A 21502-nucleotide genomic window follows, 5' to 3' on the forward strand; every position below is an offset into this window, starting at 1 on the left:
GGGGGGGGGGGGAAGAGTCCGCGAGGTGGAAGAGAAGAGGAGGCTGAGGGAGAGCTCGAGGTGTACGGTTGCACGCGCGAGATTGTTATGCAAGAGCGGGTAAGACCGGACCATCGGCGCGTCCTTATTTGCAGAGGGCAATTTCGCGGATATTTGAGAAGCGAGAGAGCGACGACGCGGACGGAGGGAGGGCTGGAGGGGAGAATTGACGCGGATTATCGCCGGCCGAAGTCGAGAGCCACCCACGTGGCCGCGGCCAAGTACGGCTAAACGGTCGCCGTCCGCGCACGTGGACAATGGGGAAACGCGCTCGCATCGCGTGGCGAGATCTGATAATGCGCACGCCACGATGATCCTTCGACGGTTCCACCTACATCGTCCACGCCGAGGTTGTTCCACGCGAAAGGGGAGGATTCGGTGGACCGGGACGCGATCGGCCGACTAACTCTTTAAGGCGCTATAAATTTTCATGAAGCTCCGCGACGCAGCCTGGCGTCTTATTTAAGGAGATTCATTATAATTAAAGGATTTATTAAGCGAGCGGTATACAATAAGGAAGCGATTCTTCGTGACGCGATCCATCCACGTCAGCCAAATTGTCCCTCGCGAAGGGGATTTAACGGACCGGTGTGTGACTGGCGTGTGTTAATCCCGCGGGTACCATAAATTTGGTTAAACTTTCAGCATGACGAGGGGTCCCGGGCAATCCCATTTAGGAGAAATTCGTTGAAACTAATGAGATTTGCAAAGGAATATTTTTAATCGCGCCGCTTTATGCGTACGAGGCTGTATTTTAATATTAATCGCAGCAACGCCTTTTATACCTCGCTTTACGTCTGAAAGGAAACGTGACGTTTTCATACATACGTATCGCGCCTTTGTGTAATAAATAACCCGCGACTTTTTGCGATATAATAAGTACGTAAGCGTTATTAATCTGTTTACATTATACTCTTTTTCGACTTGTAACGAAGAGCACTGCGTCACGATTGCGGTGGCGTTAAACTTCAGCCTACGTTTTCCCACTGGGCTGCTTGCGAGGGCCAATCAGGATGCCGAGTACTAGATCACGTGACTAAATCCTGATTGGCTCTCGTAAGCAGTCCAGTGGGAAAAATGGTGTCGCGCGCCGCTTTCCTATCCATCTATTTTCTTCAATCTGAGCATCTTTTCCAACCCGTGGCAGCACGTGACGAGAAATAGACGTGTGACATTCCGCAGATAGGGAATGCTAATAATACTCGTTGTACGCTATTTTCATTACGGAGTGTTAAAAATAGCCTGTCGCTTCGCATTGTTGCTCTCACGAGCGGCCCTCTTCCTTTATCTAATCTTGCCGGCTTGTTACGCGGCAGGCGTAATCGATTAGTCCGGTGCCGTGCATCATCACGTTTTACAAAAAGGTCAGCTCGCTGACGCAAGCCGCGTATCGGAGCTAAATAACGGCTTAGACCGCCGGACAGACAAGCGAGCGGGCGACTACAAGCGCAATTAAGAGATCGCGCACCGATAAAGGCCAATTAATATTAACGTTCTGCCGATCAGCGAACTTGGCTCGATGTTTTAACGATTATGCATCCATTTCCCAAGTAGTTGGAGCTCTCACCGGCCACCCAGGCTCGTCGTCGTCGCGGTCGGGCTCGTCGCGGATTCGATTCGATTTAGATATTAAACAGACGGGGTCTATTTGGACTGCTAGGCTACGGAAAGCGCGTTACAGAATGTCGACACAGACGGCGAGAGCGGGAACGCGGAGAGAAGCCCGTGAAACTTGAAGCGGTGCCGCGGCCTCTCGTACGACGGGCGTGCCGGAGAACGCTATTATGTCGTCCTTTGAAGTCGGCGTACGCTTACGTATACGCGCGTGACTCGTCTTTGATCTCTGACCGAGTGAGTAATTAGATGCATCGGGCATGCACGAAATTGCGCACGGGCGCACTTGGTAAAAGCTATGCGAAAAGACTCCGCCCCGCCGCGTGCGTGTTGCAGTCACGCATCTCTCCCCCGGTTTCCTAGCGCGAGGAGCCCGAGCCCTTATCAGATCCGACGCGATTTATCGCCACGACCCTGCCGCTTTGCGGTAACTCGCTCTTTTTCGCCGTAATCTCTCCGGCGGGCATCTCCCGCGGATCTGGAATTAGCGCCACGGCCTCTTCGGAGCAGCACGTGCTCTACGAGCGCGCGAGACATTGAATGCCGACGTTTAAATCCGCCCCGTCGTAGGCGGAATTAAGTGAATCGTAATAAGGCGTGGCGATCGGCGCAATTAGTTTTTACGGCCTTCATTAGCGATGCGTAAGTTTTAATTCTTATTCACAGAGAAGTATTCCGGGAGCAGAATATTCAGTGCGTCCTTAATCTGTAATGGTTATTATAAAGTCCAAGTCGGCCAAGTGCGTTAATCTCATTCTTCGGCCTCGTTCGTGTTTCGTCTTTTTAATAAGGCTCGTTCTCTCGCTTCATTTCGGTTTTGTATCGCCTGATCTAAATGACTCGAAGATATACAGGTTCAGCAAATATGGCGAACGCTGAAAGGCAGAAGAATACTTTTATTTCATACATTTCTCTTCACTTGGTCAACGCCGGCCTACTCGTAATCACGATTGAATATCGCGCCTGAATCGCCTAAAAATTTTTTTTCTCGTATGCACGCGCCAGTGATAATAATTAAATGCGGCAGTTTCGCTCGCACGTTGTCATGGAACAAAATTATATATGACGAATTGCGTCCCTGCCCGCACACGTGGTGCGCGATTGCGGCGGCGAAGGGGGCGAGAAAGGGGGAGGGGAGGGGGGGGGGGCTCGCGTAACGCAATTATCCGTATTAACATAGCCGGCCCGGTGGTCCGCATCCGCGGTAGCGTGGCGGGACGTACGCGGGATCACTTTAAGGTAGTATGCGGTACCTCTTGGAGGTAGTACAAGGTAAACGCGGCACGGCACGGCCCGCGCGCCGTCCCCGCAACGATGCAATTTCGTCCTGGAGCGTATTATCCCCGCCAGCGCGTGACGGAAAATTGATAAAGCGGAGAGTGAGCGCGCGCTACCTGCGCCCGTGAGCCAGCGGGTCTCGGGGATCGTGGAAGTCGCTTCTGAAAGATTGTACGCGCCCGGTGCTCGTCGCAAATGATGCGCGTCGAGCAATCGATGTCCCCCAACACCCCGGTCGTTCCGCGACGCAGGGTGACGCGGACCGAGGGGGATTGTTTTAGAGAAAATTATTAATAACGTCGGTGTTTTCCTGACCATACCTGGCATCTTTAATAATATAGAAAATTTATTGCGAAAAGCATTACCTCAACCAGGGTTTGTACCTGGACCTCCCCACGCTCTAGGCGGGCGTCTCACCAATAGGATGTTGTCCACGCGTACATTTTCGACTTTTGCGAACCGCGAAAATTATTAAGGCTGGTCTACAATACATGGAGTAAGCTGGAGTAAGGAGTAGGAGTAAGGAAATAAATCCATTTTATTTCTTACTCCTACTTCAGCTCTTAGGTTTACTCCCGGTGAATCAAAATGCCATCAATCAGTGTTACAATTATTTTAAAAATCATGCCCGTATTTCAGCTTCCTTACACCAAAAGCTAGAAGTTAGGGATCTCCCTTACTTCTTACTCCACGCTTACTCCACGTATTGTAGACCACGCATTAATGTCTCGAATGCCGCAACGCGCTGATATCCGTCTACCTGGAATTTTTGGAGCGTTAAACTTGGAGCCTTTGTTGCAAGACGAAGCGCCAATTCTACTTTGCTAACGGAAAAGTTGATTAGAAGTGAGACTTATCGGAATGATTTAACGAGAGTTTGCCGATAGGGTTGGAATGAAGTTTCCCGTGAAATCTATTGCATTTCACGTTGCTCGCACACCTCTGTCTGGAAAAAGCCGATTGCAAAATCGTTTTCGTAAGGATAAATACGTAGGGCGTGGCTAGCAGGAACGAAAACAACGTGAGCGGAGAGCTGAAGACGTGGGGGAGGGCAAGGAAGACACGGAGACGCTAAGAAAACAAGGAAGCAAACTGTTGGCAAGAGATAGAATCCTTTGGGATCGTTAAGCAAAGGAAGAACGCCCGGTATGTTCTTCGCGGCTCTTCCTTCTCTCAGCATCCTCCATATTTTTGCTTTGCCCTTTGCCTCTCTTCTCTCCGGCATGAAGATCGAAGCCTGCTTTACGAGGCAGTCTTGTAAGTCGATCGTTATGCCTCGATAGTGCGCGTACTCGGCTGTGTGTGTTTGCGCGTTCGCGCGCGCGTGTGTGAGAGGCGTGTATAGAATATTATGGCGTGACATCGCGGGACGTAAAATCGCCTCTTCCCCACCCCCGTCTCGCATGGCGTCAAAAAAAATATATATAGGTATATAAAGGCGAATCGCGGTAAATCTCTACGAGCTGCCAGTTGTCGTCGCGCAGGGTGGTCTCCGTTTCGAGGATTCCCTCTCTGCACGTGCCTGACAATGTCGAGAACTTTTTAAAAAGCATACGTCTTCTGTTATCCCGCTTTCACGCGACGCATTCGTTAGCTCTGCTATTGTAGTCGGAATAATCGCGAGAAGAGTAATATATCCGCTCGCTCGGACAATTTTCACTTTGGGACGATTTAAAAGCTTTAATTGGTTTCAATTTTACTTTAATTTCGCCAGTAGATAATCAACAAGTGTAGATAATTTTCGACACAACTGGCCCGAATTTCTTACCGTTGTCCCCTACGTTGCTCTGAAACATGGCCTGTAGTTACGGAGCCCGACGATAGAATCCGCAATTTTATTATCGGCATTCATGTATAATTCAATAAATTCAGGCGAGCTGTGTCGAAAATTGTCCACTTATTAATTTTACTTATTACACGTACACGTGAGATTGCCGCGGGATACAAGTCTGAAAGCCATTAGAGAAGTCGATGAGAAGAATCTTCTAATGAAGGTGTTTGCAAATAATTAAATAACGACCTTGCAAGCGCCCACGGTGAGCGATCGTTGCCATCACGCGATTCCTCGAAGCGTTCAATTATTAACAATTCGTGCCGTCGATTCGAAATATCGTGAACGACGCTGAATATTGCCGATGCCCGGGGGAACTTCTAAGAAAAATTCCGGCGGCGCCCGTGTCTAGGTCGTGTTGGCCTAGGTTGAATTATGACTTGCTACCGATAAACGTATGAGAGGAAAAAGAAAGCGCCGCTCTCGACACGCTCGATTCGGTAATTATGACACCTCACGCCGACTTTTCGCACCTGCCGCGTACCGGTTTCTCACCTCCCAGGTTGAGGATCGAAAGTCCATAGCTGGCTCTATTATAGTCGCCCGTGATTCCTGTCGCTACTGATCTCTTGATTTTTTACCTGGCAGAGTAAATATTTTACCCATAAGAGAGAATGAGGGAAACGGAATATCTGGATTGACGATTTTGACGTCGACAAACTCGGTGCAATTTGTACACCGAGTGTAAAGGTGCTTTTAATTTAGTCTTCGCGATACTTTTTATCTCCGGGCTCACTTGGATTAACCCGTGTCTCGTTATGTGTTGCAGATTTAGAGGAGACCAGGATGTTTCGACAAGAGGGGGTCACGACTTATTCTCAGCTGCTTTTCGACGTGGCGCGACAGCAAGTCGTTGTCGGAGCACGGTACGTATTTTCGCGCCGCAAGCTTGTCTTCAATTACCCGGTTAATCCTCTCGTTTCCGCGACTGTAGCCACATATTAACGTCACTTAATTAAAAACAATTACGGAAACACTTGCGCGAGGTTGCGTTAACTGAACGTAAGCAGTACGAGTGCCCTGATGAAGTTACACAGAATTAAAAATTAAATGGACAATAGAAACCATGTTTGATTTCAATGAAGTAACATCTAGTTTTATTTAATATTCGGAGGTAAATTGGAAAAATAGAAGACTGGGTCCGAATAATTTATAAAATACTCTCGAGATTGCACATTTAAATATTCGACACAACAATAACAAAATACTCGCTGGAAGTCCAGCCTTTCGTGATGAAATCGAAACTGCTGCGAGCACTGCCGGTGCTGGAACAACGACAAAGTCCTCATTTGGATAACGCTATCTGTACCGCTAATAGACTGTTTGATAACGAGTTTTAGAAAGCGTTTAGTTTTGAGACCAGATTTTAATGAGAAAATATCCGCGGCCTACCGTGGCTTTGATAAATTGTTATCTCTCAATCGCGACAAAAAGTTCGATCACGCACGAGTGTTACATTTTGGCGCAATAATCACGATTTTACGCTTCGGTCTGACATATCGGGAACTAATGGGGCCTGTCGATTTCTACGCATGTTGTTCTTCAGACGAGTTTGAAACTTGTAGCAACAACGTCAAATCTCACAGTCGTCTTCTACCGATCAGAACATTCTAATTATCTCGGAGCTTATCTGCTCTACTTAAGATCAGTTTCACCGACATCTCACACAGCTGTCCTTCTGTGAAATCAAAATTAGAAAGAAGTCAACTCTATGGTGGAAAGTCCTCTATTATGTGATAGGTTTCCGATACGAGATAGCAGGTTCGCAACACCCGAATTCAGTCGCAACGGACGAATCAACAGATAATGCCTATTAATTGAGCAGAAACCCCGCCATCTCATATTAGAAGCCTATCTCGTAACAGGTGACTTTTCCTCCGTTAATAAAAAAGCCGAGACGAGAGGTTTATCGGAATCGTAACATTTTGCAACTGCATACGGAAGACCGGGTTCCCTTTAGGGCGGCGATAAAAACTCGACTCGGGGAACTTTCCGATCCGAGACCTTTTCACGCGAGAGGATCAGGAATAGACTTGGAGAGAGCCATGTGGCGAATGTAAATAGAGTCGGAGTGGCGAACGATTTCGCGAATCGCGAAGGGAATTGCGTTACAGGACGGCGACGTCGCTCTTTGACGACGTCACAGGCGGCCGGTACGACCCCCGTGGAAGGCGGTAAACGCGCCGGACCCCTCATTCGCGACGGTTTACAGCGAGATGTCCTGGCGACCCGCCAAATTGGCTGACATACGGCGGTCTCCCCGAGGCGCCGCGCCGATCCATTTTCACGACTCGCGCCAGACGAGCCGGCTCTCGGCTTGTCTCGCGACGTGATTCACGAAGGAGAAAACGGGAGAGAAAAGTAACGGCGCGCCCCTCGTTGACGCTTTTTACGTCGGGCTTCGTAACGAAGTCGGCCGCTCGCCTACGTGCCGCTCATTAACCGGGGACCGCGCCGAAAAAGCCGAATCGCCGACTCACGCGGGCGAGCGTTACAAGCCTTTGGCCTCCTGGCAGCCTCGCGCAATGCAACTTAAATTGCCAGGACTAATTGCTGCGACGAATTTCGCAATCTTCTTACTTAACTGCGTTATCGCGCCTTTTCGCCACTCGGCGACCTTACGTTTATCTCAGGGCCGCGGCGAACTTTCGCGAGTCATCGCGGATTGTCGCGCGAGAATTTCAATAACGACGTGCTCTTCGCCGCGCTTCCAAATACTCGACCCGGGCAGATTCAAGATTTTTACGGCAGCTGCGAGGCAGCTTTTTCCGCTGGGCGCGTTTTACCGGCCCACGTTTCGAGACCTTGACTGACGAAATGTCGGGAATATATCGAGAAATAGATGAATTTCGTGATCTCCGATTTTGCGATGTGTCCGATTGAATTACGCGCCATGTGGAAATATCGGATTTACGGCGGGGCGACGAGGGAATTACGACGACGAAATTGCCTCTGAAAATCATTGCCGGTGCGGTACGTGCTCGCGCTTAAGCAAATCGTGTTTCGCGCGATTCATTTACTCGCGGCGGGATCGAATGGCGCGGGCACGAAACGTACCCGCCGGTCCCGCACGATACAACGCGTTAGTATACGAATCGTTTTTGCGCGAAACCATGGTACAGCTAGTGCGTTCACCCTCGGCCGGTCCTTTGATCCTTTCGGTCCCGATCACGTGGTACTCCGCTGTGTTTTTGGCCCAAACCCAGCGGCGTGTGTGCACATAGGGGACAGTCCTATATTATAAAATAGGTTTCCAATATGAGACAGCGGGTTTTCAACACCCAAATTCGATCACAAATCTTTTTTCGCAACGACTACACGATCTAACAATGAATTAACAGAGATTTCACTCCAAGGGCGATGAATTCATGGTGGAATCAACCGATGATTCAAAATGACGGATTCAAAACTTAAAAGAATGACATCATTAGGACCCACGGAATTTAAATTCCAGTTGAAAATTCTGATAGAATATGAAAAGTAGCGCGCGCGAAATGGCGGATGCAGAATTGAAATTTGATTTGACGTTCGGAAGGACTCGCGTATGATACACGAATTGTGGGCGCTCCTGGGGACGGAGCGCTTCCAGGGAGCCAGCGGGAGCTTTTTTGCGGCACTTTCTCTAGCCGATAAGCAACGCCTCATTACAAGCAGGAAATGACACTCGGTATGTTTGACGAGAGAAAGAAAAAGACAGAAATAGAAAACGCGGAGAGAGAGAAAAAAAGGGGAACGGGCGCGCTGAGTGGCGTGCATATTAAGTAGGCGATTACCTGTGCCCACGAAATCGCGTCCTAACGCGCCTGTCATTAATAATATTTGTGTAAACGGCGTTTTAACGCGCGACGAGTGGCCCGAGATACGGAGGCCGGAAAACGGCCGGCGACGTAATTTCGCCGTCTCGCGAGCGATCGGGAACCAGTTTACGTAGGTGCGCCGGTTGGCGAAATACTTGGTGATCAACGAGCACGATTATCGCGAGAGGCGGAGCCTCGTCTAGGAAGACGCGCTTTATAGAGACCCTGTAATCAGAGACTGGCCATAAGAGTTCGTCAAATTCCTGCGAGTGAGAGAGAAACACAGGCTCGCCTCGCCCTTCTACGATCGTAACGATCGTTAAACAGGAATTTGACGCACTCTTATGGCCAGTCTCTGATTACGGGGTCTCTAGGGAGGACGTCGCTTCCGAGCTCGCGCTTTCGTAGCTTCGAGCTACGTTCGCGGATCCGCGGGCTTAACTCCGCGAGATATCAAGTCGAAAGGACACTTGGACGACTGGTTCCTCGGGACTGGTCGACCTTATCTATACTTCGCGACAATAAGTTAAGTGGTTGATGTAAATAAAAGCTAATAGCTCAAGCGAAGTGAGCACTTCTGGCAGCAAAAACGATGAAACGCAAAACTCGAAGTGCTCCGCCTCTCTTCAGCCTTTAGATATCGAGGACGTTGATTTCTTTCCCCCGTGGATCTCCGCTGGACTTCTTAGTAAGGTGCAACAAGACGATTTAATTGCATGCAAATCGGACGTTACCGAATTTCAATTGGAGACTTAAACGTGAAGAAATATTGAGTATTTCTGGGATCCAAGCGGAGGACGTAAACGCCGGTCTGCCGCGGTCGGATTGCAAGATGACATTCGAGCTGATCGATGGGACTAAAATTAGCGTTATCGCGCGCTATTAACGACGCTCAAGCCGATGCTGGTCACGAAAAATGTGGTCCACCCACGCGAGGTAATACGATCGTGCATACGTGCGCGCACGACACGGGTGTCGCGAGATCAGGCCTGGGTCGAACGTACGATCGATCGGTCGATCGATCCGTGGAAAAGGGAATACGCCCCCGTGCGCTTTCTATTAATAGAACGTCAGTTATTAGCCGCTGCCCACGTAGCCGGCGTTCGTGCGGTTTCCAGCAAAGTGTCGAGCGCAGAAAAATATTAAACTGCTGTCAAATTCGTAGATACGGTATCTCCCACTTTTCCCTTTAATTTTAATAATTAATTAGCCTCGGATTCCTTCAAAACTGAAAGGGAAATTTCACCCGTAAACACGCCGTTTCGACTATTGGAAACTTGGACTTGACAAGAAACGACGAGCTTCGAAATGTTGGATTCCCCCGCTCGAGTCGCGGCGAATGTACTATTCCAGCGCATCACATTCATATTTCTATCAAACTTTCTAAATAACACGCGCGCTTTAATCTCTGCACTCTACTTACTCATTCGACTTCCGCGCGCTTTTCGTCTCGAGGCTGGCGAAGTGATATATGACAGTCTCACGCGGCTCATAACGTAGTGGTTTTCTCGGCAGAAATTTCTCACGGAGAGAAATTATTTCTGCCGCGTAAACTTCTTGTTTTGCCCGGATAGAACGGCGGCGGCTGGATGTATGACGCGACGTGCATAAAAGTTTTTGGGTTTACGCGCGCGCGCGCGAGACCGCTCGCGACAGCCGGCCGCAGGTGTTAGGAATTTCATACGTCGCCGCCAACGTGGTCGTATCGTATTTACGATGTTGCTCCGAGTGTGCGAGGCACGCGAAACCTATCCCGGCTCACCGTATCGCCCGGTTCTCTCTATCCGTCGGTTCTCATATCGACACGCCGCGAGGAGAAACACTCGCTCGAGCGTTTTTCCTCTCGCGATTTAGCGAATTCCTTCGGTCGCGCCAGAATCCGCGCACACGTACAAGAGATACACTTATCTCGAGACTGTCCTCTTGCATTTAACATTATTTTATTTAACGTTCGAACGCGCGCGTTACATGCACGTGAAATATCCGAGAGTTTCTAAACCCTTTCTTTTATCCGCGTATCTTCTCTATTTTACCTAAAGCTAACGGAATGAACGTTTCTGCGTTCTACACGCGCAGATATTGGCTGCTTTCCATTCAGCAACACAAGTTAACACACTCGAGCGCAGTTTGCCACTGTGAAATGGCGAAGATTTAAAGAAGTTAAGGGAATCCTAAAGTCGTCTGTTTTACCGACACATTCGAATATAGTTTTTGCGCTGAAAAAAGTTTTTATTAGCTTGTATGCACAAAGTAATGTCAGGATAAGTTGCGGACCGCGTAGCAGAATATTTTCATACTTAAAACATTCAGAAGTCTAATGAAAAAGATATTGGTATTTAAAATTTTCAATTTTTTAATCGTGAGCAATTTGAAATTGACTCTATAAAATTACAAAATTCTTCCACACGATTATAGTACGCATGAAAACAAAGCGGGGGGGTGCACGACTTTATATAAAGAACGAAGAGAAATTAAAAATATCGCTTTATAAGTAATTATGGCTAGGTTCGGTGACAGCTTCACATGCTGATATTCGGTCGAAAACACACTCCGACTCTCTCCCCGAGCAGAGTCGAAAAGTGTCGATCGAGTTCGAATTAAATTCAAACTGGGGTGCAACATGCGTCGATTCGTATCAAAAATGTCGACTATGTTCTCTAAAAGGAAAGCAGCCGTTATAATTAATAGAGTTTTCGTATTTGCACTTTTCTATTAATTAAAGTTAACATTTTCTCTACCAGCCAACTTTGTCAATTAAAAATTTCTACTAATGAGTCACCGAACGGAATAATTATCGAGCGAAAATTATGAATATATTAATCAAGCGTTTATATCTCCGGAACGGTTAGCCAATTAATTTCCATCATCGGCGCAGACTTGTCCTCCCGGCGGGACTAACGAAACGATTTCACTGATCGGCCGACACGTCGCCGATTCGGAAAGTCGAAGGATTTTCGTGCGTATCGCAAGCCACGCGCGGCGCGCCGTGACAAATCGTTACCGGGAGATTTATCTTGTAGCAAATAAGCGGCCTTATTTATAGGGCCGTGTCGATCGACGTGTCCGCCGCGCCGGTGCAGGTTGTCGCGAGAGATCGAGCGCGGCGGCCTACCGTTACGCCTACGGAACCTGATTTCGGTGCGTCGCGTCGCGTCGCCTGCCCTGGCGTTTTCGCATGCCTTCTGCACATGTCGTCCTTTTATTATTCGACACGAACGCGAACATTACTACACTTGGGGACGTAGAAATCTCCGATAACGGGCTACGTACGAGCCTCGAATATGCGCGTCGAGGAGGTTGTGAATAAACGATGACATGAGGACTGAATATTTATAAGGTAAACCGCGACGGTGACCGTAGCGGTTGATACCGTGTTCGCTACTTCAATAAAATCAAGATGCGCGATATTTTCTTTCTCTAGACAGTCGCGTAAAATTTATATTGCGCGCACTTCTACCGCCGAAGTGTGTTCCCGTGATGCACTCTTAAAGTTTGTGCAAACATCGCGCGCTCGCGACGTCTCTTGCGGCTTATTACGATTTCTCTTTATCTCTTAAGTGACGCACCTTGAGAGATTATATTCTTGTCACATTTATGAATATACTTTTTTTATGTCTATCAATCGCGACGTCTGGATTCGCTTCCTCACTCAGAAAAGGGATTTAGTTAAGTTAAACAAGCGAGATACGCTGAAGTCATGTTTCTTTGAATCTAGTAAACTTTTATTTACTTCTACTAAAGCATTTGCTAGATTTGAAGAAATAGATGTGAACTCTTAAGGCCAGTGTCCACGATGTTAGAGCTTGGTCCGAGTTCTAGTTCTGAGAAATGTGTAGCCAATCAACTTGTAGCTTTTATGGAATAGCTGCAAGTTGATTGACTATACATTTCGCGGAACTACGACTTGGACCAAGTTCTAGCATCGTGGACACAGACCTCTAGAGATTCCAGTCTCAGTCACGTAAAATTTTGGTTGAGATAAAGAAATCATTTCTTTGAAATTAAATAAGGGTCTCGTAAGGTCACAATTGAAGCAGATCTGTTTGATTTTGAAGAAACTTTTTTCTGGGTGCTTGGGGCAAGTTGCGAAATCTGGGGCAAGGGTAAGAGCGGCAATTTCCGCCGATTCGCGAAGACGCACGGGCGCAACGAGACAACAGAGACATTAACTCCGCCGCGGCCCGAGCATGATAATTACAGGTTGCGATTTTTCGAGCACGCCGCGCCGTTTCCGAGGTGGTCTGGGAAGGCTGTGCGCGGTAAGGAAAAGGAAGGTGAAGGAGGACCGTGTGGGACAGGGCACAGGGATGGAAAGTGGAGAATGTCACAGACGGCGCCAGCGTGTCCTGCGCGTATACGCAATAGCTCTCGCCTGTCCGCCGACAGCCCCGTCGGCCGTATATCTCCGCTTACACGCGCAGAATGCGCGCGCGTTTATGTAATGCGCGCGACGCGACACGGAAAAGCGGGCGTGAAATATTAGCTCGATTTACCTCGATTTTGATCGATCGCGATACGCGATACAACGCGATCATTGTCCGCTCCGCGGAGCTCGCGGCTTTGGGAGCCATGGACTTAAACCCGTATCGGACTATGGAGATCAGATTGAAATTTGACCAGTCAGAGTTAAGTTTACTAATCTCAAGTTTAGTCAAATTTTTATCAAATTTGAATCTAGTCTCAATCTCAACATCCAGAAAAAATTTATTTAACTTAAATAAATAAGATACGTTGAAATCACGTTTCTTTGAATGTACTAAATTTTTATTTACTTCTACTAAAACACTTGCTAGATTTGAAGAAACATATATAAATTCTCTTAAGCCTTGTGTCCCGTGATCCAAGAACTGCGTCCAAGTTCTAGTTTCAAAAAATGTGTGACCAATCAACTTGCATCTTGTACGGAAAAGCAAGTTGCATTTCTCGGAACTAGAACTTGGACCAAGTTCTAGCATCGTGGACACGGGCCTCTAGAGATTCCAGTTCTAATCAAATAAAATTTTGGTTGAGGTAAAGAAGTCGTTTCTGTGAAATTAAATAAAAGTCTAGTAAGGTCAAAATTCAAAGAAAACCCGAGGCGTAAATCTAAGTCATCATCAGGCGAAGCAGCTCTTTGTCCAACACGCGTCTCTTACTAAGCATATTTGTATTATTTAAATATAGTAAAAAGGTGCTCCAAGAGCTACTCTTTGAAAAAATATAACTTTGGAGCACGCTGATGATGCGTCTGACCGCAACTCATGAGCTGATTATAATTTGCAGCTTTGAGAATACGACGCGGAGCATTCAAAAACGGAAAACAACAAAAGAATTAAGCATATGTCGTGTTTAATGATGACTTGTGTGACTTAGATTTTCGTCTCGGGAATTTGTTTGATTTCAAAGAAACTATTTTCACGATGTAGTCTGATACGGGCTTAATAAGAGACGCGTGTCGGACAAAGAGCTGCTTCACCTGAAGTATCGGGTAAAAGTGTTCGCCACCTTCGACGCAACAGACAGCCCTCCGGCTTCCGCGCGGATCAATTCTGTATTGAAGAAAACACAGAGCGATGTACCTGAGCGGAAACTTTCTCAGCGAGATTGAGATATTCCTGCCACGCTTACAATTTCAGCACGGTGTTCGCTGCGGAAATTGTTGCGGAAGTATTTATACAAGAAAATCGAGTGTTTTATTAAAAATTATCAGCGCGGCTGACTGCGAGATATTCGAAATGAGAATTTGATAAAATCGTTTCAGCTCTCCGGTTCGATAAAACACTGCACTTTTCACGAAACCGAACGTGTTCTTTGCTGTTAACAAAACGGACGAGTTTGCTTTCACATGGCATTCCGATTTTCCGTTCTATAATCCCACGAGAGATAACGTTCGTTTCACCGCAACTCTTTCGCTCGTGATCGATTTGCAGCGGCATACCAAGCTTAATTATCCTTTCGTTAGTCACGAAGAAGTATCGCGGGCTGCCGCCGCGCTGGAAAGAATAAAACTTTATTGTTCGAAGGAGCGGCGATCTCGTTCGACGATAAATCGTCATATCCGCGTTCGAAAGATATCCCACCCGTTGAAGCGGCACGGGAGAGCGTGCGTGTGTGTCATTCAGCTTTTTCCGTCTTCGGAGCAGAGACTCGCGGACGCGGCGCAGGACGTCGCGTCGTCCCGGCCCTTCGTCCCGGCGCGTCCGCTTTTTCCTCCTCGGGAAAAACGGCCGTGCAACGTCGGTACGTCAGCGCCGAACGGCTTCGAAGGGGGGTACGAGACAATCGAGGGCACGGAGGACAAAGAGGACGGATAACCATTGGGTCTGGTTTTGTTGCCACACCGTTCACGTTTACGACGCGACGAAATAATAGATTCGAGATCACGAGCCTCGTCCTCGTCGCGCGAGTCATCCCGTCTCTTATAGAGAAAAAAAAATATGACTATAGAATTTATTATTCCACGAGGCGTACGCCGGCCGGCGCGGCGCGCGGCGCGTCGCGTCACGAAGAAACCCGTCGAGCGCGCCGCGTCGGGTGCACCTTCGTGTTTCGCCGACGTGTTTCGCATCGCGAGAGATCTCGTCTCGGATGCTGTTGTTAACTCCTCCACGAGGAGGAGAAGGAGGTACGACCTCCTGTCCGCGGGCCCTCGGCAAACATTGAACGCTCGCGATTGGTGGGATTACCGTACCGGAGCCCGGGACCCGCGAGCTAGCTCTCCCGCTCCGAGTTGGACGTCCAATTTTGTACTTGTCCTTCGGGCGAGAGCGGACTTGCGTAAGAACGAGAGCAATTCGATATTATACCGCGCATTACCTCCCCCTTGAAGCTTTTACCAGAATAAGCGGGATAATGGCGGAAGGTCATAATATGTTTCTCATCGTGAACAAAATAACGAGGCTTGCAACAGGTAGATTGTCGTGTCACGCTATGTACTTTATATCCCTTTAGATCTACGGTATTTATAGACTGGTAAATTGAAATAATGGGTCTTAAGGGGATCCTAAAGCCGTCTGTTTTATCGACATTCTTTGTTAGAAGTAATCTTTCAACTGGCTTTATAGAAATGCAAAACTCTTTTACGGAATTAAGTACGCAGCAAAATCTAGACTATACTGGTCGACTTTATGTCAAAAACGAAAAAAAATTTTACTAATTTGTGGTACACTGACAATCTGTCAGATTGTCAGTAAAGCCATGGTGTTGACGATGATAGAATTCGATCCAAAATGTCGGTCTGAGCAATGTGTAGCTAATAAAATTGCTGCTTTTTCGTAAAAGTTGCAAATTGATTGGCAATAAATTTCTCGGACCGAGTAGAACTTGGAATTAAAAATGTCGATTAAAGAAGTTACCTATAACTTATTCGAATGAATAGACTTCTTGTTAAGCTCCTAAACTTAATTTCAATGATACCATGCTGTTCTATCACTTAATCTGAATAGTGGGACACCGTCGGTCCGTACAGAAGAGCCACATAATTTGTATATCAGACAAATGTTTTCACGAATTGACAGTTCTAGGAGCAAAAGGTGCCAAAAGTGCAGAATCACTCCAGCATCCGCTTAACCGTAATGGCGCCAAGTCACCGTCAGTAGTGCGTTCAATTTAAAAATCATATCTAACAAGGGATCGCACATAAGGGATCATATACAACACCTTGGCGTGAAATGTGTATCTCGCTAAATATCACGTGGATTACATTCGAAAGTTGTATTCAGCGCGTCCCTCGCGTACATGATTAAATGTCCCCGCACGCCCGGTGAAATGCTCCCCGGTAGCGCAATATATCGTCGAATATTTCACGGAATTTCAATGCGCGCGATCTCTCTCGCGCGGACGGTATCCCAGGAGTGCGGCGAGCCACGCTCGCTGGCTGCCACTGATAACGCTCGTCCGACTCGTGGCGGTAGGAACTCGCGTTCGCGAGACCGGATCGCCCGGATCAGTGAGAATATCGTGTCCTATCCGCGGGGCCCGGCGGCATGCGTAACCGTGGGCCGTAACGCGTAGCGGCCCACGGATTTCGCAGCCGGCACCGCCGAGGTGTCCAGAACCCGGGGACGCGAAGGCCTTCTCCGGGGAGGCGAATTCGACAGGGGAAAGAAATTCGCGCGCTGACGGAACGCGAGCGTGGGAACACCAGCGAGGTGCTCCCTTCGAGTCCGCTCGCTCCCAAGGATCTCGAGGCGACGAGTCGGTGAACGAGGGAGATTAAGTCTAAGCCGAGAGAGACTTCTAGCTATTCATTGAAACCGTAGGTTTCCGCGAGAAAGAAATCGTTACACGCGGTCGAGGCGCGTGAGGAAAATTCAGACAGGTGAAAGAAGTCACTCCGTACGCTTCGAATACAGAACTCGCCCTTCAATCCCATTCTCTCGTCGTAACTGCGCGCGTTTCTAGCTCGTTCCCTCCGGCACGTTCCCTTCGATCGTGTTCGCTATAAGCGCATGCAATCGAACGTAAGTGCGCGTGCGGGCGTGCATACGTGCGTACGTACGTGCGTACGCGCGTGCGTGCGCTCGCTCTTGCCGCGGTCGTTTGTCCTGAACGCGCGGCGCGACTCCGCTCGCTCGCTCGCTCGGCGCCACGATTTGCATTCTTATTTAATTCCCGTGTGCACCAACCATGACGTCACTCGGTCCCGAAGCTTATCGAGCGGTCTCTCGGTCGCTGACAGGTAATAGAGAGGCGTATCGATGGATCGGCGTACCTTCGGTGGTCGTCGAGAGGGCTTTCCTTTCCCGGGGATCGCGCGATAAAAAGAAAAGAGATTTACACGCGCAAACGTGCGGCAACGCGCGGGCATCTAACCCGTCGTAAATAGTTACGTTTATCTCCGTCGCCTCCCCAGCCTCGCCCTGGAACGATATTTCCGCGCCTTCCCAGTCGAAATTGCGGGACAAGCAAGCGCGCGACGGACCTGCCGTTCCTCCTGGTCTACACCAAGCAGGTTTGACATGCAATTTGAAAAGACATTTTCGGTACAATGAGCGCTTTCGATCACCAGCTCTAATAATTTGCACGTCTGAGCTAAAGTTTAATCTCCAAAGTCTCGATCAGATCGTATCGATCTTTAATAATGTGCCTTTGAGCCTTGGCCGCAATTTTGCAGTTTAACGTATATGCCGTATAATAATAATACGTTACCTTTCCTATATTTTCACGCGTTAATTACATAATTTTCGCGCTCGTCGCAGATACAATTCTATTAATTTTAATTGGTAATTCTCTCGTGCAAGCAATCATTTCATAATATAACATTACATAAGGCAGACCAAAAGGTAATAAGGTAATCATAGCTTGTCTTCGGGAAGCAGCGTTGCGCGGCCCAAGCTTCATCCCTCCGCGACGGCGCGCCATTTTAACGGTCGTTTCGACGGTTTGGGGAATATTGCGAAACGAAAAAGTGAAAGTATCCCGCGTTAATTAGCGCGGACCGTAATGTAAATTAAGTGCCTCGGACGAAATCGTTCTATCGAAGATGGGGTTGGCATTGCTAGGCGGTCTCGAGTCGCGTCGATATTTTACGAACGAGCTAAAAGTGGAAACCGCTTTATTATCCGGTTATTTATCGCGTAATATTTCGAGCGTTCCGCCGCACTTGCAGGTTCGCGGGCGATTTTATCGCGACGGTGTATACGTCGGCAATTAGCATTTCGTCGAATCGAGCGGAGATTTATGCGACAGACTGGTCCACAGCATCCTTAACTTGTATCGCGTGTTGTACACATTGGAAAGTGTACAAGTTGAATTAACCCGATTTCGATTCGTTGGCTACGCGAGCCGACTCGAGCCGATCGAGCGGACCGCGTCAGCGGCCTATACACACAAGCATAGGCGCACGCGAGAACGAATATAGACATTAATTATGGAATAAGTAGAGCAAAGTGCTGATGCTCGATATTCACCAAATTAAAATCGGCGAAACGAGAATTACTCATGTGCGCGTGTGTCGCATTAATAAATTTTTTTGCCCGCGTCCTATATTTACAATTCATATTGCGATATCTCTCGACTCGCGAAACCCCATGTATATCTAACAGATGCAAAGTTCATTTACTTAAATTGGTTTATTACGCGATTCAAATTGCGTGGCATAAATTTAAATATTTCACGATACGGCGAGATTTTTTCATTATCGCGGGAGGCCTCAAATGGGACGCGGGATTGACGGGAGCGAAACGAGGGCAACGGGGAAAATCGATTCGGCAGGCGCGCTCGGAGTTAATCGTCGCAGGAGCGCGCATGTCCATCCTCGCGTTACGTAATGAGCCAATTATGACGAGACGACCAACCGCGACTGCCACTCATAGTTTTCTCAAGGCGCGAATTACGGTCGCGCAACGAGGAGGATCCGCGCGGCACCAGCCATCATCGCGCTCGTCCACACGACGTGAAAGCGGGAGGGGGACCAAAGAGATATTTGTCCACTGAGCAGGAAGTAATCTGTTTCAATGTGGCCATTCGGCCAATAAACAACGTTTACGTCGTACAGAGCGCACCTACTTACTGCTCACGACTCACTTATCCGTGGGACTGAACCGACGACGAAACTCCTTTTTCGAATTGAAACTTTCAGAATTGTCAGGAGTACCACACATTTCTCTCACTCACTTACCTTGTAAGGCTTCGATAACTTGGTGTTGTTGCAGCTTCTTGAAAAAGACGAATGGATCGTAAACAATATTTGTTGTAACTTCCACAGGCAGATCGAGTTAGGAGGACGCGCCGTTCGGATGCGAAACAAATTCACTTTTTTTTCGCATCGAAAATGATCTTAAAAGTGTCGACCATAGACACAGTAAATATAGATTGAATAAGCTGAAGCTTGTGAAGAGAAAGAGAGGGAAGATTGAAGAAGACTTTCTTTCTTTGTCCTACACCATCGTAAAAGAAAAGAATCGTGCCTGCGTCTCCTTTGTCTCGATGGTGAGACAGAGAGAGACAGTCTTCTTAAATCTTCTCTGTCTCTCTCTTCACAAGCATCAGCCTATTCAATGGGACGCTCAGTCTATATTTACTATGTCTATGGTGTCGACTGAAATTCTCGCTATTGCGTCGCATAGTAGGTGAATCAAAAATTTTTCTAACGTAACAATTCAACTTATCTCATACGATCTTGCTTCAGGAAACACTTGTCGCGTTATTGTTTGTTCAGCTTGTGACAAACATGTAATTTTTTCCATTGTTCTTAAATTTTTTTGCCTCACGAAACTGAAGAAAGACGCGCCACAGGGAATTCAGTTCCACGTTAGCCATTTTTACAGTTTTGTCGGTTCTTCGCTGATGAAGATACGTGCCTTTCGCCCGGCAACTAATGCGCGAGTCATTTATTTTGCGAGCGGTATAAATCAAACCTCGCGAATCCCGTCGAGATAGATACACGAGAATCGTTTATACCCGCGCCGCATTTAAATGCATTTATATTGCAAAACCCGACGTGCGCCACTCTCGGAATAAACGGCGCGTATGACAATACCGGCTCGTATCTCGTTACGTTCCCGCGATCGAGGTGTTTCAACGTGTCATGCGACGACAGTAACATCGGGTTCGCTTTACTGCCCGCCTACTTCGCACGCGGGCCCATGTTCTAACAAGAAAATATGAAAGACGTTGATTGACGCCCGTAAAACTCCCGGCCCGATATCCAGCCGCGCCGTTACCGTAAAATTGGGTCTCGCGCGAGTCCCGTTACACGTGATGCAGCGGCGAGATACAAAATCGATCGCGATCTAACCATTTCCAGTTTCAAAAAGTTCTGGAGGAAAAACCGGGCAGCGAGCGCTCAGGGAGTTCTGTTGGAAGAATTTTCTTTCTTCGAAAAAGCAGAGGAATGTATTTTCGAATGTATAATCGAATAAGAATCGAGAATATTTAGGTCCGAGCAAGATGTAGGTAGCCCAGTGATTTTTAATCTAATATGTGAATTCGCATGGAGGAAAGTGAAATAGGCTTCTAATATGAAATAGCGGAGTATCCGCTAAATTAACGGCTGTAATCATCTGTTGGTTTCATCGTGAATTTAATATATATAACATATAGTTAATATAAATATGTAATTTTTAACGACCTACACTGGCCAATGTTTTTATTAAAAACACACTGCAACGTTTTGGTCCCGGATTTGGACTCTTCTCAAGTAATCTGTTCACAAAATTGTTAAAGATCCCATATCAATTGTTTGGCCAATATCACTGTGGTAGTAAGATATTAGTCAAAAATATTGCACGCTTTGGTTGAAGAGTGCAAAGTCAATTGAAGTTGCGTCGTTGATTGTTAAATACGAGTAAAAACGGTCACGCCGTACCTTGAAATAGAAAGATCAATGTTACGTGTAACATCCTCCGTTTCGACAAAAAATCCCTCCCAAATGAAGTGAATGAAAGATCGCGGTTCCGCAGGCGTGACTTAATTTGATCGAAACCGCAATTCTTATCTCGCCCCGTTCGAAAGAAAACTCGGACTTCTTTTCCCCACGTGGCATAATTCACCCGTGTCGCGCCCGGCGGCCTTGTGGTGTCGTGTCTCGAGCCCGAGACGTACGAGAGATAGCGATATCCCTTCGGCGGGCCCGGAGTGCCCTGGTCCATACATAAGCGATTGGATTTTAGCGTTGCCGCACGTAGGTTGCCGATACAAATAGATCCGGCGATCCGGTGGAATACGTGCCGTGTCGGCTTATTAATTGGCATTCACGACCAGCGCCCTGCCCGCTCGTGTATCCCACTTAAATAATAATTACCTGCTCCAACTATCACGCGGTGCCTGCGACGCGGGCGCCCACGTAGGCGCCGTTTATGCTTCGTTGCGAGTTCCGTCGTCGTCGTCGCGGCCCCGGCCGTTCTCGTACAGCCGGTGCAAGGAAGGAAAGGGTTTCGCACCGCGGAATATAGATCGGTATGCGGGTTGCTACAGGATCTTCCGTATTCTTCTCGAGCGATCGAAAACGCCGTCGTTCGCT

General features: G+C 47.8%; 1 protein-coding gene across 1 annotated transcript in view; it reads left to right on the forward strand.

The window, feature by feature from the left end:
• The window catches only part of LOC105564353 (semaphorin-5B), a 108599-nt gene that overhangs the window by 74196 nt on the left and 12901 nt on the right, over nt 1-21502 (forward strand). Inside the window, exon 3 of the mRNA XM_012016668.1 lies at nt 5532-5628. Within this exon, the coding sequence (XP_011872058.1) occupies nt 5532-5628 (97 nt within the window). The remainder of the gene's footprint in view (nt 1-5531; nt 5629-21502) is intronic.

Source organism: Vollenhovia emeryi, unplaced genomic scaffold (genome assembly GCF_000949405.1).
Source record: "Vollenhovia emeryi isolate VEMERY1.0 unplaced genomic scaffold, V.emery_V1.0 DF939166.1, whole genome shotgun sequence".
Taxonomy (NCBI): domain Eukaryota; kingdom Metazoa; phylum Arthropoda; class Insecta; order Hymenoptera; family Formicidae; genus Vollenhovia; species Vollenhovia emeryi.